The 15,704-nt window shown below is 41.6% G+C and overlaps 1 protein-coding gene across 1 annotated transcript in view; it reads right to left on the reverse strand.

The window, feature by feature from the left end:
* LOC113008884 (adenylate cyclase type 1-like) overlaps positions 1 to 15,704 on the reverse strand; it is a 64,773-nt gene that overhangs the window by 13,369 nt on the left and 35,700 nt on the right. The window contains exons 10-15 of the mRNA XM_026146766.1: positions 15,537 to 15,634; positions 15,305 to 15,389; positions 14,483 to 14,572; positions 12,582 to 12,856; positions 12,051 to 12,177; positions 11,572 to 11,688 (exon numbers count right to left, since the gene is read on the reverse strand). Coding sequence (XP_026002551.1) covers positions 11,572 to 11,688; positions 12,051 to 12,177; positions 12,582 to 12,856; positions 14,483 to 14,572; positions 15,305 to 15,389; positions 15,537 to 15,634 — 792 coding nt within the window. The remainder of the gene's footprint in view (positions 1 to 11,571; positions 11,689 to 12,050; positions 12,178 to 12,581; positions 12,857 to 14,482; positions 14,573 to 15,304; positions 15,390 to 15,536; positions 15,635 to 15,704) is intronic.

Here is a 15,704-nt window from a genome sequence, read left to right on the forward strand (position 1 = left end):
TCCCATTTCCAAGAGAAGAACGCCACCAAACTCTATAAACAACTTGCCTCTGAAGTACAGACCCCAAAAGAGACTGCTCAAAGCTTCCTGATGAGAGTTTTAGATCTAAAGCAGAAAGTCTTATTTGCTTCCCAAGAGTCAGAGTCAGGACTCAAATACGACCCAGCTTTAGTCCAGCGTATGTGTTTGCACACCATACTCACGGGCTTCCAGAGTGACAGTGTCAGGATAGATATGCAGCCACTCCTGTTAGACTCTAAGACACCTGATGAACTCCTGTTAGAGAGGTTAAATATGGCTTGTGCCAATGAGGCAGAAAGGAAAGACAAGAAGAACAAGAAACGAATGCTGCACACACTGCTACCTCTATGGGAGTAGAGAAAACTTTCAGGCTGGATGTAGAAGCAGAGGTATGAGACCATATAAAGAGAAACATTTAAACCAGCAATGGTTACCACCGAGGGACGAGTGTTAACCATGCCCATCATCCACAAGTCCCAACATTGCTCCAACTGTAAACAAGAAAAGTCAGGCATGAGACAGTGTTCAGCATGTAAAAACGCACTTTATTGTTCAAAAGCATGCCAGAAGCAACACTGGAGACAACATAAGAGACAATGCACTGGCTTAAAGACTAACAAAGACAATGAGACTGTTCAGGTACCACTGCCGCCAGCTCATGTAAACACCCCTCACAAAGTCACATCTCTGGTGGGCAGGCAATGTCTGGTTGAGTGTCTCCTGGACGGCCACAGGCTTCAAGCTCTATGGGATTCAGGCTCACAGGTGTCGATCATCGATGAGAAATGGAGAAAGGACTATTTGCCACAAACAGAACTAAGAGATGTAGCCGATATTATGGACACATCTGAACTCACCCCGACCACAGGAAATGGGACCGACATGCCATATCTTGGGTGGGTTGAGACAACCTTCCAACTTGTTTCCGGAACTGAACAAACTGAGAAATTGACCATCCCCATGTTGGTAATTAAAGGTTTTCAGCTCAGATGCCCTATTATAGGTTACAATATCATTGAATACATTGTGAATAAGACTGACCAAGCTAAACTGTACAGCACAGAGAAAAGCATTTCACAGCCTCAAAAGACACAAGGTGAGAGCTTTTATACAGGCTGTTAGTGCAGATACAGTTGACGAGTACAAAGTGATGACAAAGAAAGACTGTATTACTGTACCTAAACAAAGCCACATGCATGTTGAGGGTCATATAGCAGCAGGACCATTTAAACAAGACATGGTCATGATATTTGAGCCAGACTTAAATCCTCAGTGGCCAGACGATCTTGAGTTTTTTGACACTTTGGTTAAAGTTAAGAAGGGTACTTTACCTGTCATAACACTAGGTGTCTCTAACCCCACTGACCATGAAATTGTCATTCCAGGCCGTACATTAGTTGGCTCGGTTCAGACTATTACAGCTGTTTTACCTGCCCAGGTGTATGAAAAAGCCGCATCTGTAGCTACTGTTAACCAGACAAATATACAAGCCCAGTGTAGCTCTACTGAAGAGTGGGACCCACCTGTAGATCTTAGCCACCTGGGTGAAGAGCAGAGAGTATTAGCGAAACAGATGCTCAGAGAAGAATGCCATTCTTTCTCTAAAACAGACAATGATACAGGCCAGCGGTCCCCAACCTTTTTTGCGCCACTGACCGGTTTATACCCGACAATATTTTCACTTACCGGCCTTTAAGGTGTCGCGGATAAATACAACAAAATAAAACTAGTAGCGGTACCGAAAAAAAGAAGTTTTATTCACAACACACGTGAAAAGACCAAGGAAAACCGAGTTAACAATAAAAACGATAACAAAATAACGCTGAAAACTGATAAAAACCCTGAAAACCATATATTTCACACCTGAGCCTCAACTCTCGCGGCTCGGTACCAAACGACTCACGGACCGGTACCGGTCCGAGGCCCGGGGGTTGGGGACCGCTGATATAGGCTGTATTGAAAAACTGAAAATGACCATCTCACTCAAAAACAACGAACCAGTCAAACGCACATACCTATCTGTGCCACGGCCGCTCTACCAAGAGATGAAAAGTTACCTGCATGATTTAATAGCACAAGGCTGGGTCTGAAAGTCAGACTCGTCATATTCCTCACCAGTCGTTTGTGTTAGAAAAGAAGATGGTACTTTAAGACTGTGCATAGACTACAGAGACCTGAATCGGAAAACCCATCCTGATTGCCAGCCCATCCCACGCGTCCAGGACATTATGGACAGTTTGGGTGGAAACTCCTGGTTTTCGCTTTTAGGTCAGGGGAAAGCGTACCACCAGGGGTTCATGTCAGAAGAAAGTCGTCCACTCACTGCTTTTGTGACCCCCTGGGGATTATATAAGTGGATTCGCATCCCCTTTGGACTTATGAATGCCCCTGCAGCATTTCAGCGCTGTATGGAAGAGTGCCTGGATGGGCTGCGCGACAACATCTGCATCCCCTATCTGGATGACACATTAGTTTACAGCAAAACGTTCAAAGATCACTTGGAGGATGTGAGAAAAGTGCTCCAGAGATTGAGAGGCTTTGGTATAAAGCTTAAGCCAAGTAAGTGTGACATGTTTAAGTCTGAGGTGCGCTATTTGGGCAGAATAGTGTCTGCAGAGGGCAGTAAAGTGGATCCTGCAGACTTTGAAGCAGTCAAAGCACTCAAAGGTATAAAACCACAAAATGTTGGTCAGCTCAGAAAAATGTTAGGCCTTCTCTCCTACTACAGACAATACATAAAAGACTTCTCCAGAAAAGCAGGTCGTTTGTATGAACTGTTAAAAGCTGTCAAAACCCCAGAGAACTCAGACACCACAAAAGGGCCAAGGGCAAGACCAAAGAGAGCCAGTCAAGTTGTGCCCTCCTCAAAACAAATCGTGTGGACTGACCAGCATCAACGTGCGCTTGAGGAACTAATAGACTGTTTGCTCCACCCACCAGTGCTGGGGTTCCCAGATTTCACACAGCCGTTCATCGTACACACAGACGCCTCACACAAAGGGCTAGGCGCCGTTTTGTACCAGAGACAAGATGGTAAGCTGCGAGTTATTGCTTATGGCTCCCGTACTCTAACAGCGGCTGAAAAAAACTACCACTTCCATGCAGGAAAACTAGAATTTTTAGCACTGAAGTGAGCTATCACTGACAAATTCAGAGACTATTTGTACTATGCCCCAACATTTACTGTCTATAGCGATAACAACCCGCTAACGTACATTTTGTCAACAGCCAAACTGAATGCCACCACATCAAGATGGGTCGCTGAGCTCGCTGATTTTCACTTCACCATTAAGTACAAACCAGGGAAGGAAAACGGTGACGCAGATGCTTTATCAAGAATGCCACTTGATGTAGAAACCTTAATGAGAGACTGCTCTGAGGAAGTGCCACCGGACACTATCACAGCTGCTATCCAGGCCATTGAGGCACAGAAAAACACACCTGCCACATGGACACTCTCAGCTGCAGCAATGTCAGTCACAGCAGAAGGTGAGCCAGCAGAAGCAACATTCACACCCATACCAAAAGAACAGCTTAACCCTTTAAGACCTACCATAGAACCAAGTCCGCCAGAGCTTATAGTATATTTTTACATGCTGTGGAGCCATTTTTTGGAGCATTTCAAGTTGCTATACATCAATACAACCATTATAGCCCACATTTTAATAATATGTCTGCATTAACTGCATAGTCATTACATAAATTGCAAAAAAGTGCAATAAACTACAAAAAAATTTAAAATCGTTTTTGATTTTTTAACATATATTTCTAGTTAGAGAAATTTAAGAGGCTTATCCCTCAAAACTGTAAATACAAAAAAGTTGCACAAAATAGTTTCCCACCAAAGGAAATTTATTTTAAGTGTCTTCATAGTTTTATTTTTGAGATACACCAATTTTCATATACTGCAGGAAAAACGAAAAAATATATTATAGTGCAAATTTGCAAAATAACAGCATATGCATCAAAATAAAATATTTCCAGCAGTGCAATATGAGTCCTAAGCATCCCAGAAACGACACAGAAAGTCATAAAGTCAAATACAACTTTTAAAAACACCAGTGTAGGCTCATAAGGCCACGATGGTAAAAAACTACATTTCCGCAAAATGACGTCACTTCCGGTTTCGGGCAGGTCATGCCGGACATGTGATAGTTCACGCTGATGGACGTAGGAAGTGTTACAAACAGCTGATCGGATCGGCAAAGCGTGTTTCTGGAATATTATGTTTTTGTTGCCGCAAGTGTTTTTTATGCAGTTTTTGCAAAGCTATATGTGGAAGGAAACTGTGACCGAGGACAAGCTGATGGCATAAGATGAAAGTACAACTCCTCCGGTTTCATATGCAAAAAAAATTATTGCGCTAGATTACGTGGTTGCAGAGCTACCGGGATTTAAAAATAGTTACGCAAAACAGAGCGTGTCCGCTCTGACCGGCTTTAAAGGGTTAATGAAGCGCAAAAGTCTGATCCTGTTATAAGCCCTGTATTACAGTGTAAACAGACCGATTCAAAACCACTGCCCAAAGAGCTAAGAACATTTGACCCTAAGACAAAATGCTTGTTCAGAGAGTGGGGCAAGTTAAGACTAGATAACAATGGCATCTTGTACAGACTCACTTCTGCCCAGAAACAGCTAGTCCTGCCAGATCAGTTCAAAAAGACTGTAATTGAAGAGCTGCACAATAATATGGGCCGTCAATAGGGATGGGTATCGAAAACCGGTTCTTGTTGAGAACCGGTTCCTACTGTTTCAATTCCTTGGAATTGTTTCCCATTTTTGCAAACAATTCCCTTATCGATTCCAGTCGCCCCGAATCACGTCACCACGTTGCGGAGCATCATTTACCTGGCATGAAACATGGTGGCTGAAACGCTCAAAAGTTTGATTACACTTTACGAGAACGGAAGACAACAGGGCAACTTGCAATACTTGCAAAGTAGATATTTCATTTAAGGGAGGAAACACTACGAATATGCAAAAGCATTTGCTCACAAAACACACGATAACCTTAAATGAATGTCGTGTTTTTAATTCCGCTCGGGACTCGTGAATTTCAACCCAGCAGCAGCGGTAACGTTTGCACGTCCTCTCCCGTTAATGCGGCAGGTGAATAATCAACTAAGAGTGCATATTTATGTTAGCGCGATCTGCCTTATTACAAAACCTGCCATTACTGTGCATTTAGGTGACCATGATGAGAGAGACAGACAGAGTCTGGCTGCCTCAGATGCTGGCAGTTCTCCCTGCAGTCTACCGGTAGCGTCTCCTTTCAGGCCAGGATAGACGAATGTCACCGAGCAGTGACTAAGTTTGTGGTAAAAGGCTTGCACCCATTTGCCACAGCAGATGGCCCCAATTTTCGGTAAGTGAATGTGTTTAATTGTAGGCAGGGACATTACTGGATATTCTTGTGTAATTGCTACAGAATAATTTATGTTATACTTTGTTATTGCTACAGAAGAATATTTATTTTATTATTTTACATTTACAATTTTTTTTCCTGGGGATCCTGTGACACCCCATTGAAGAGCCATAGGCTGGATCTCTTAAGATCTCACTGTTGGGTTTGTAAGGCCATGTTACTCCTAAATTTCTGTCTTGTTCAAAGAGAAGATATAAAACAAAGTTCTAAGCTGATCGACCTTAGTGTTCTCCTTTTTAAAAAAAAGAATTGATAAGAGAATCGATAAAGAATCGAATCCTTAAACAGAATCGAAAATGGAATCGGAATCGTTAAAATCTTATCAATACCCATCCCTAGCCATCAAGGTGTTGATCGCACAGTGTCTTTGATACGTGAACGCTTCTTTTGGCCACACATGCAGGCAGACATCGAGCATTTTGTGACCAACGTTTGTTCCTGTGTAAAGCAGAAAAAGCCCAGCCATGAAACAAGAGCTTCTTTAACAAACATTGTAACTACGTAGCCCTTTGAGCTGGTGTGTATAGACTTTCTCCATCTTGAAAAATGCAAAGGCGGTTATGAATATATTCTAGTGATAACTGACCACTTCACACATTTTGCGCAAGCCTATGCCACCACCTCAAAGTCAGGCAAAACTGCTGCAAACCTGATATTCAATGACTATGCCCTAAAGTTTGGCTTCCCCTGTTGCATTCACCATGACCAAGGAGGTGAATTTGAAAATCAGCTATTCAGTCAGCTCAAGAAACTTTGTGGCATGGCCGGTTCTAGGACAACACCCTATCACCCAATGGGGAATGGTCAAGTTGAACGTATGAACAGGACATTGTTGCAAATGCTTAGAACGCTAACTGAAACACAAAAGTCAAACTGGAAGGAATCTATCAACAAGTTAATGTACGCATATAATTGCACACGTTGTGAAGTCACTGGCTACTCCCCATTTTACCTACTGTTTGGACGGTCACCCAGGCTACCAGTAGATATGCTCTTTGGACTATACTCAGAAACAGATTTTAGTGACCACAGAGACTATGTTGAAAAATGGAGAAAGGGCATGGAACAAGCATACTCTATAGCAAATGAGAATTCAAAGAAAGCTGCTGAAAAGGGCAAAAGACACTACGACACAAAAGTAAGGAGTTCTGTGTTACAACCTGGTGAGAGAGTTCTGGTCAAAAACCTGACACGTAGAGGAGGCCCAGGGAAACTGAGAGACTATTGGGAGGACACTGTTCACACAGTAGTCAGACAAATGGGGCCTGACCTCCCTATCTATGAGGTAAGACCGGAGAGAGGCAGAGGGCGCTCTAGAGTGCTTCACAGAAACTTGCTTATGTCATGTGACCACTTACCTTTTGAAAAAAGATAATCGTACAAGACATGAACAGAAAAAGACTGATAAATGGCCTGTATTTGTATAGCGCTTTTACTAGTCCCCCCTAGGGACCCCAAGGCGCTTTACACACCCAGTCATCCACCCATTCACACACTGGTGGAGGCAAGCTACAGTTGTAGCCACAGCAGACTGACAGAAGCGAGGCTGCCATATCGCGCCATCGGCCCTTCTGGCCAACACCAGTAGGCGGTAGGTGAAGTGTCTTGCCCAAGGACACAATGACCGAGACTGTCCGAGCCGGGGCTCGAACCGGCAACCTTCCGATTACAAGGCGAACTCCCAACTCTTGAGCCACGATCGCCCCCCGTCGCTGTTGTGCCAGACTCTGATGGTGAGGGCAATGTTGATGAATACCGCTGTCATTACGCACCACGTCAACCTGTGTCCCAGCCATCAGAACAAGAACTTCTCACAGCAACATCTCAGCCCGCAGCTTCGGTCCCTGCTCTTGCACCAACACCAGAGCCTCTTGCTGGAGACCATCTGGAGGCGCCTTACCCAGCTGTCATGGAGACAACTTGTGAGGAGGCAGAGCCCACTGCAGGTGACATACCTGCCCCTCCTCCACCTGTTGTACTCGAGAGACTTGAGGAGGAGACGCCTCAGTGGCCACAGCGAGAGAGACACCCGCCAAGACGGATGACGTATGACCAACTGGGCACCCCATCTTGCTACAGTGTTTAGCCAGTACCGCAACTGCTTCCTGTGTACCCGGGCCTTGTTCCATGGTTTCCAGCTGTGCAGTCATACTGCACCCAGCCCATTGGTTTGTATGGACTCCAGCAAATGTAAGTTGACACTTTTTCACTGATGACTTGAGAACTGTACTTACAGACTGTCATCAAGAAAAAGACATTAACTTTTCCCCATCTGTGGATTATAACCATAGACAATAGACTTTGTGAAGACTCACATATGGACTGGTTATAGACTTTGTCTGCAGTCACCAGTGATGGACTGTGGTGAAACAGGTGTTAAACCCAGGTGTTAAACCCACATTATTACATTGGTTCACTCTACTGTTGATGTCCTGACTACAAGAGAATATAGACTGAAAAGCAATTTGTTGGTATAATGTCGGGGTGACATTTTTTGAGTGGGGGAGAGTGTGACAAGTTGAAAGACAACTGTTAAAGGATTCTTTTCCCCCTGCTTTCATACTCTTAGCAATATACTACTATCCCTGGTGCATTTCTCCTGAAATTGTCACTATAATTTCTCATTGTGTACCACTAACCACTGAAGTTACATTTCATTTTCCTTCACTCACAAAAAAGTCCCTGTTTTCCCTCTATTATGGGCGTGTGTGCTTGCATTAGTTTTTTCAAAGCATACTTAGATGACTACATATAAGTTTAGCTAGCAACCCTGGTGGATCAACTAATATCACTGACAGCAGACATCAGCTGATGCCTGATTGGTAAATGACATGTTAGTTATTTTGGCCGCTTCATTTTCTGCTCCCCTCTGACAAACACTTTGTAACGTACTTTCACCTTGGATTCTCCATGTAATAGTATTACTATTAGTTCTCTGTAAGTGATGCCTGCTCTAAACTGTGTTGGGTCTTGTAGATGGTTTCACTGTCTTTTGGCTTTCTGTGAATGCTCACTGAAGGGCAGGAACGTCCCAGACTAAAGCCAAATCACCAAATACATACTACAGTTGATGGGATGCTGATTTAAATACAATCCTCCTGACAGAACTGTACTATATGCACTCACTGGAAACTACCAGCTGAAGTCAAGCTTAGGGGAGCTCTTCAGTTGAACATCCTGATTTTGATATTTGCATATTCTCTTACTGCAAGGAAAACAAGATTTAAGACAACCTTAATGTCATTATATCTGTAAAATACTGATGCATAATCAATCAGATGCAGCAGGTGTAAACACATTGAACCAAAGCATTTTTAATACACATCAAAAGCACCCTTTCCTAATAAATATATGTTAATTTAACATATACAGCAAAGTCTGTGGAAGAGTTTAAGAACAGATCCAGACCTTTTAATTCAAATGAAAAGAAAGCAAAAACAGCCCCAATGTCCTTAAGAAGCCCCAAGTTTGGAAGACCTTTGACACAGTTTGCTGTCTAAGTTCGCTCTAAGCTGTAACCAAAATGAGCAGTCAGGGATTTTAGTCCCTTTAGACTTTATTGTTGAAACAACAGCAAAGTAGGCAGGAGAGAGAGGAGGGAACAACAAGCAGGAAATGGTGCAGGGTTGACTTAAACATGGACCCCTGCAGTAGCTTTTCAGCATACCGGTCACTTGCTCATCCCAGTGACCCAGATCAAATGTTAAGGTAACAACCACTGATTTGTACTATTACTGTTACATATGTTAAAACAATGTGAAGGGCATATTTGCTACATTAATACATTAAAGTTAAAATAAGAAGTAATAATAGTAATATCAGTTTATCTTGACTTGTTTAGCAGATATCTGTGCAATGATTTTCACTAAATCTGAGAGTATCTAAGTGCTGGGAATTCTTGCAGTGACATGACTAAAAATATTTTTATAGTCTATTTAAAAACATATTGTTTTGTGTCGTTTGGTTTAACTGCCCCCTTAAGAAATAACAATACAACAATCCTCAGGAAAGACATATTGCAAAGGGGACAAAACTAAAACAAGTAATAGAGCTAGAAAATAAAGACGAATGTGAAGCAGATCAACTGCCGTGAATCACAATACCGTCTATACATTAGAGCTACATAAATGATGCAACGATCGTTTATGAGATGAGATCAGCATGCCTGCAGGTCAAAGCTGCAGTTTCATGTGCATGGAAAATTTTGGTTAAATTATTATGCTGGAGCTGCACAACTTCCAGGCAGTGGAGTCCCACTGTGCTGTGTTATGAATACAGTATATGAGTGAACTTTAGCCCAGAGGAAAGAGAGGAAGCCTTTCTATACACCGTAACTCTGTGGGGTCACCAATGTGCTGGAAACATACTTCCTGACTTCCTCCCCCCTGTGTTTACGAGTCTCAGCCTCAGACCATCCTACATCGTCTCATGTATAGCCCCACCGATTGTTGAAGGAACTATTTTATCTTTTTATTATTATTAACAAATTCCAGCCTCCAGTACTCTCACAGTAGCCATAAAACTCCTCTATTGTTCAAAATGGTATTGAAGATGAAAGGGAACCTATCACATGCTTTCACATTTACCGTCATATGCATAAAGTTTGAAATGATGAGGCCATATGTAAAAGCCTAAAGCTCAGGCTTCTCTGCTTGCACTTTCATGCATATTTATCTACACTTGGTTCTGCATGATGTCACCGAGAACAGGTACCTTTATTTTAGTCATCTGAGGTACACAGCCAATGATATTAAGCTGGCTTGAGGGGAATGAGGCTAAAGAGCAAGGTTTGGGATTGAGAGAGAACTAAGGGGTTGCACCAAGGCCCAGTATGAAATAAATGAGGACATTTTAATCTAGCAACGCTACTTTATTACAGTGGGAACGAGCATAACACATATCCCCACAGTTGTGTGTCTCTGCAAACACGTCAAGTTGCAGTTTAAATTCATTTCTCCTTCTTATTCTGAGTTACTGGATTATACTCCTTCCCTCGCTGCAGGAAGGAGCGCTTTCGCAGATCATTCATCCCAACAGCAGTTAGACTCTATAACTCCTCAATCACGATGTCATAAGTCACTGGACACTGTGAACATCCACGGTCACCACTTCATGCATAATGGACCTTCCATGACCTTCCAAGCTATATAGTTTATGTCTTCCATATTTCCAACTATATCCATAATCACATACTGTGTATGCTACCATTGTATATAGTATATTATCTTACTTTTTTCATTGATTGTACTTAATTGTATTTTTGTATTTCCTTCATATATCTGTACCTGAGCTGAGGTGACGCAAAAATTTCCCCGTTGTGGGATCAATAAAGTCTTATCTTATCTTATCTTATCTCTTATATAATGATCAGAAAATTATTTTAGCACGACATCATGTTGTCACTGAAATGCTAAAATTAAGTGCTTCAAAACAAATGGTTAGGATAGCAGTGTCATTGTCCTAAACAGCTGAGATAATTTCCCAACAATGGGAGTCTATGGTCCCTGCAAAGGGACTACAAATCTGTATGACCTGTAAGGGCCATACAGATGATATGATTTACTGGTATGTCTTTTTATTATTCATTAATCTAACAAGATTATTATTTAACCATATCTCTTGTAGACATAATACTTAAGACATAAGATGATAACCAAAATGTGAAAAACTGAATTTGAAATTACTTCCTAATTCAAAGAACAAATTGAGTAACAGCAATTCTGGAATTACTGTAACAGAACAAAACTATTGATAAGATATAACAAAATTTAGAAATGTATGCTTTTTAGATTTTTCCCTCCACCTTCAACCTTCAAATTCCTCAGATATAAGCTCCTGAAAATGCAAAACCAGAAACTAAACTTCTCAAAACCCACATACATGCACTGTACTGAGACATTTACATTAAAAGGCAAAATAGTTGAAAAAAAAACAAACAGGTGTGAATCTTGACTTGTCACCTAAAAATCTAGACACCTTCTGACCTGTAAGTCAGCAAACCTAAACCTCAGAGCTTCCTAAAGCACCTACTGTGTCAGGGTGTGCTTTCTGATTTCAAAGGTGCTTACGCACTTTAGACTGACGATCCCTGTTGGATGAGCCTGGACATGCCCGCAGATGCTCACCATGTTCCTGGGATTTGACATCAGGAAGTGTTGAGCCACATGAGCTGGCAGCAGGTTGAACAGGATCCTCTTGTTGTCCAGCTTCACTTTTTCCATGTCGTCTCTCTCCTCCTCCGCCTGCATGACATCAGCAATCACGCGACACACACACACACACACATAGCAGATCCTTTAAAAAGTGGCACTGATCTTGACATTTTAAGTTTTAAGCACTATGATGGCGTACTCTAGCTTACAGCAAAGAGGAGATGTAATTGCCCGTCCTTATCACTAGAGGGAGATAATGATTTGCAGACAAGACAAACATGCAGCATCTTCCCAAAATAGAAACATCCAGGCTTTGATGATCCACTGAGACAACCCAAGACTGAGCATAGGCACTAAAGAAAACACAAATCTGTATTACAATGATCAAATCCTTACTAAAACTGAACCCTAGAAGCAAGAACAGGATGTTGAATGTACCAGCAGCCACACACCTGAGTTGCCCAGAGATAGTCAAGTCGCAATTTAAGGTCCAGTTGTCTTGAATGCAGAGCCAGGGCTCCAGAAAAAAGCAACACTGCCAAAACAGGGTCATAGCCCCGTGTGTGCAGAAAGCCACCACTGGAAGATGGAGACATAAAAACATTTTTATAATGTTTATTATTTTTGTTATGTAGGGAAGAACTCATGACAATACAAAACAATGCCCTGAAATGTGTTGGAGTGGAAGAATAAAGTGGGAAAATATGCATAGAAATACATGCTTCAAATGGAAATACAATGTAAAGCAGAACTTTACACTGAGTATTTTGATGAGGGAAATATGTCAGATTTTGCTGCAATTCCTCTCCTACTGTTTTAATATTTTGATAATAATTTGATAGGATTTTGAACTTTTGTCTTGTACTTTCTTGTGTTCTTGTGGATAACAGCAACTTTTTTGTACTTAGCACACTTAGCCAAACCTGACTATAACCATAAACCTTACATATATTACATATACAAATCTTAACAGCACAGCTTACCCCACAGCTTGACGGTAACCACTGGTCTCCATGACAACTGCATATGTGATGGAGAGTAGAAAGAGGAGGAGGATCTTGGGGAGCGAGGAGACACGAATGTAAGGGATCACGGTGAGGGTCCCCGCCACACAGGAGAGTAAGGCATAGGCCATGTTGGGACAAGCCCGGTCCGTTGCTGTGGTGTTAGCAGATCTAACCATGAGAGTGTCTGCGGGGATGTTCTCCACAGAGCGGTTGGAGTTTGTCCCAACTTTACCCCAGGGAACACAACCCACCTGAAAGACAATTACTTTGATAATTTATCTTAAAAAAATCCTAAAACATTTAATATCAAATAATAAATTTCTCATTGATCTAATGGCATTAAGGTTAGAAACCTGAATAGACAATTTAACAATCTATGTGCCTGATTTGTTCCTTTCCAAGAGATCCTCGACTAATTATTTTGCTACATCACGTCTGGGTACAGAGCACCACGAACATTTGAATAAAGCGTAAGTACAGTGTGATAAACCATGCCTTTGGATTCTGTTTCCGAACCTTATCTTCCCGTGTAATATAAACAGTAAGACCAACCTGCTGGTGCACTCAGGTCGTATTTGCCTTGCAGAAGGAGACAGACAGATTCTGCATGCACGCATTTATCTTTAGAGTACACCCATGTGCAATATGATGACTGGAGAGGCCATAAACTGTTTACTGATCAAGCTGAATGTTCAAATTCAATGGTCTACGACAAGCTGAAATAATGCAAGCCTGGCTATGTGACGTCCGTCTTCTTAAGACACTGGTCTGCATATTAGGTTGTTAAAGGGGTTCTGCCCGTTTTTACCAGTATTTGTGTTTCTTTGCTATGCTAAACTAGTACATTCATAATGTAGTAGTTCATATATTTGACTATCAGGAAAAAGATCCCCAGGAGAAGGTGCAAATTCCTTTGGGGTGACATCAGCTTAAAGTAACTTTTTCTTCTTCTGCTATGCTAAGCTACCTATATCCTGATTATAGTGGTGCCAACTTTTTAACTATTAAAACAAAAATCATATGGGCATTTCCCTTGAAAAATAACAAAAGAAGAAAAAAATATCCAAATAAAATAGTGGTGTGCTGACACAAGCGCTTCTCTGATAAAGTTGCAGTCAAATCAGATTTGGTATTTGTAATCGTGACCAACAATGAAGTTTTGTCAGAGAAAATCAGGAGAATTATCTCTAATCATGACACCCCAGTGCACCTCATACCCAGCCACACCCTCAGACAAAAAACTCCCAAATACAAGAAGAACAGCACAGTATATGCTGTGCAGCGCAGCACGGAGTGCTCTGACTTCTTCATTGAATAAACCAAACAGCCACTCCATAAACGCATGGCACAACATAGAAGAGCCACCTTGACAGGACAAGACTGAGCTGTACATCTGCATCTTAAGGATAAAGGACACTCTTTCGAGGATGCCAATGTTCACATTTAGGACAGAGAAGACAGATGGTTTGAAAGAGGAGTGAAAGAGGCCACCTCCAGTGCAGTTTTGATATCCCTCCCAGGGGCCTCAACCCCTACTCACATCTTGTGTCAGGTGACCTATAGAGGTCACAAGGTAGAGTGAGGCAAGATCTCACAGTGGTTTGACCCGTAACCAACGACCCTATTAAGGGACAATCCCTACTTGAACTGAAGACGCTTCTCGAATGAGAGGTGACAAAATTTAAAGAAGTCCAATCGCATTCTTTCCGAGCTCCTTAGACCAGAACTGAAATGATGAAACTCTGACAACTCCTTTCACTCAACATAACTGTGGTATATCAACCATGAATAGGTAATATGCCAAACTACATATAGTGAATAGTAACTGATTTTGAACACAGACCATGATATCATTTATATAAATCATATACACTTACCACACAGGCCTGGGTAACAGAGTAGGTGAGCAAAACGAGGAAGACACACAGCACTGTTCGGATCTGGATGGTGAGGCAGCCCGGTTGGCACTAAAGCCAGAGGAAAGGGAGGTTGGCAGGGAGGCGGAAAATAGAAGGAGTAAATGAAGCACCAGTTTATCTACTTTAAATGCATTTTGGACAAATCATTAACCAGGACTGGAAATAAAATGAGTGCATTTTGTGGTGTGGCTCATTATGTTCAGGTCTATTAGAGGAGACACTTAAAGGGTATGATGATAGTTCAATGTAGCATGATGCCACAGTGTCATATGGAGATTATGCGCTCACTATGCAAAAATGATTATGGTGCTCCGATATGAAGGCTTTTTTTTCACACACAAAAATATAATTAATCAAAGACTGCTAAAATGCTAAAAGGTTTGTGAGACCACTAAGTGTATGCTAAAGGAGGCTAAATAAAAATAAATAAATAAAACTATGAAGTTATAGTAGTGATAGTGAAACACTGATTTATCTAAGAAATGTCAGATTATGAAAAAACAACTCTAAAATAAAAAAAACCCACAATGAACATATATATAAAATTACCTTAAAGAAATACAAAATACCCCCCAACATAAGCAAAGCAATTACAGAGACTCAAAATTATTTTAAAGCCATATGAAGTAACTTCCTAAAGAATTAGACAACAAAAAGACACAAAATAGTCATTAAGAGGCCCAAAGCAACAACAAAGTGACTAAAACCACTGACAAAGAGTGTATTAAGAGTGTGATCTTTACACGTGTGAGGCTGCTGGAAGAGATCTGGAAGTCTTACCTGAACACTGGTGAGATGAAGGTACATGACACAGGCCACGTGGAAACACACACACAGCACCAACAGCAGCAGCACCAGCATCCCTCTGAGAGACAAAGAGACAAGAGCGTGAGCAGGGCTTTCCCAGTTTTCACTAAATGCCGTGAAAAACAGCTCCTTTTCTAACTGGCCCACAAACTTTTTTGCGTAATATGATTGGACATTTTGTGCGTGAATGTGTGTGTCTACATACTGTGGGATCATTAGTAGGTAGATAAGGCCGAACAGGGCAGCAAGGATCAGAGAAAGAACCACAGCACTGATGAACTGGTCATCATATACCTGATGATACTAAGAAAAGAGGAAACAAGAGTTAAAATGTAAATAGAAGAGGAAACACAAAGAATCCATCCATCCATTG

Source organism: Astatotilapia calliptera, chromosome 17 (genome assembly GCF_900246225.1).
Source record: "Astatotilapia calliptera chromosome 17, fAstCal1.2, whole genome shotgun sequence".
Classification (NCBI taxonomy): domain Eukaryota; kingdom Metazoa; phylum Chordata; class Actinopteri; order Cichliformes; family Cichlidae; genus Astatotilapia; species Astatotilapia calliptera.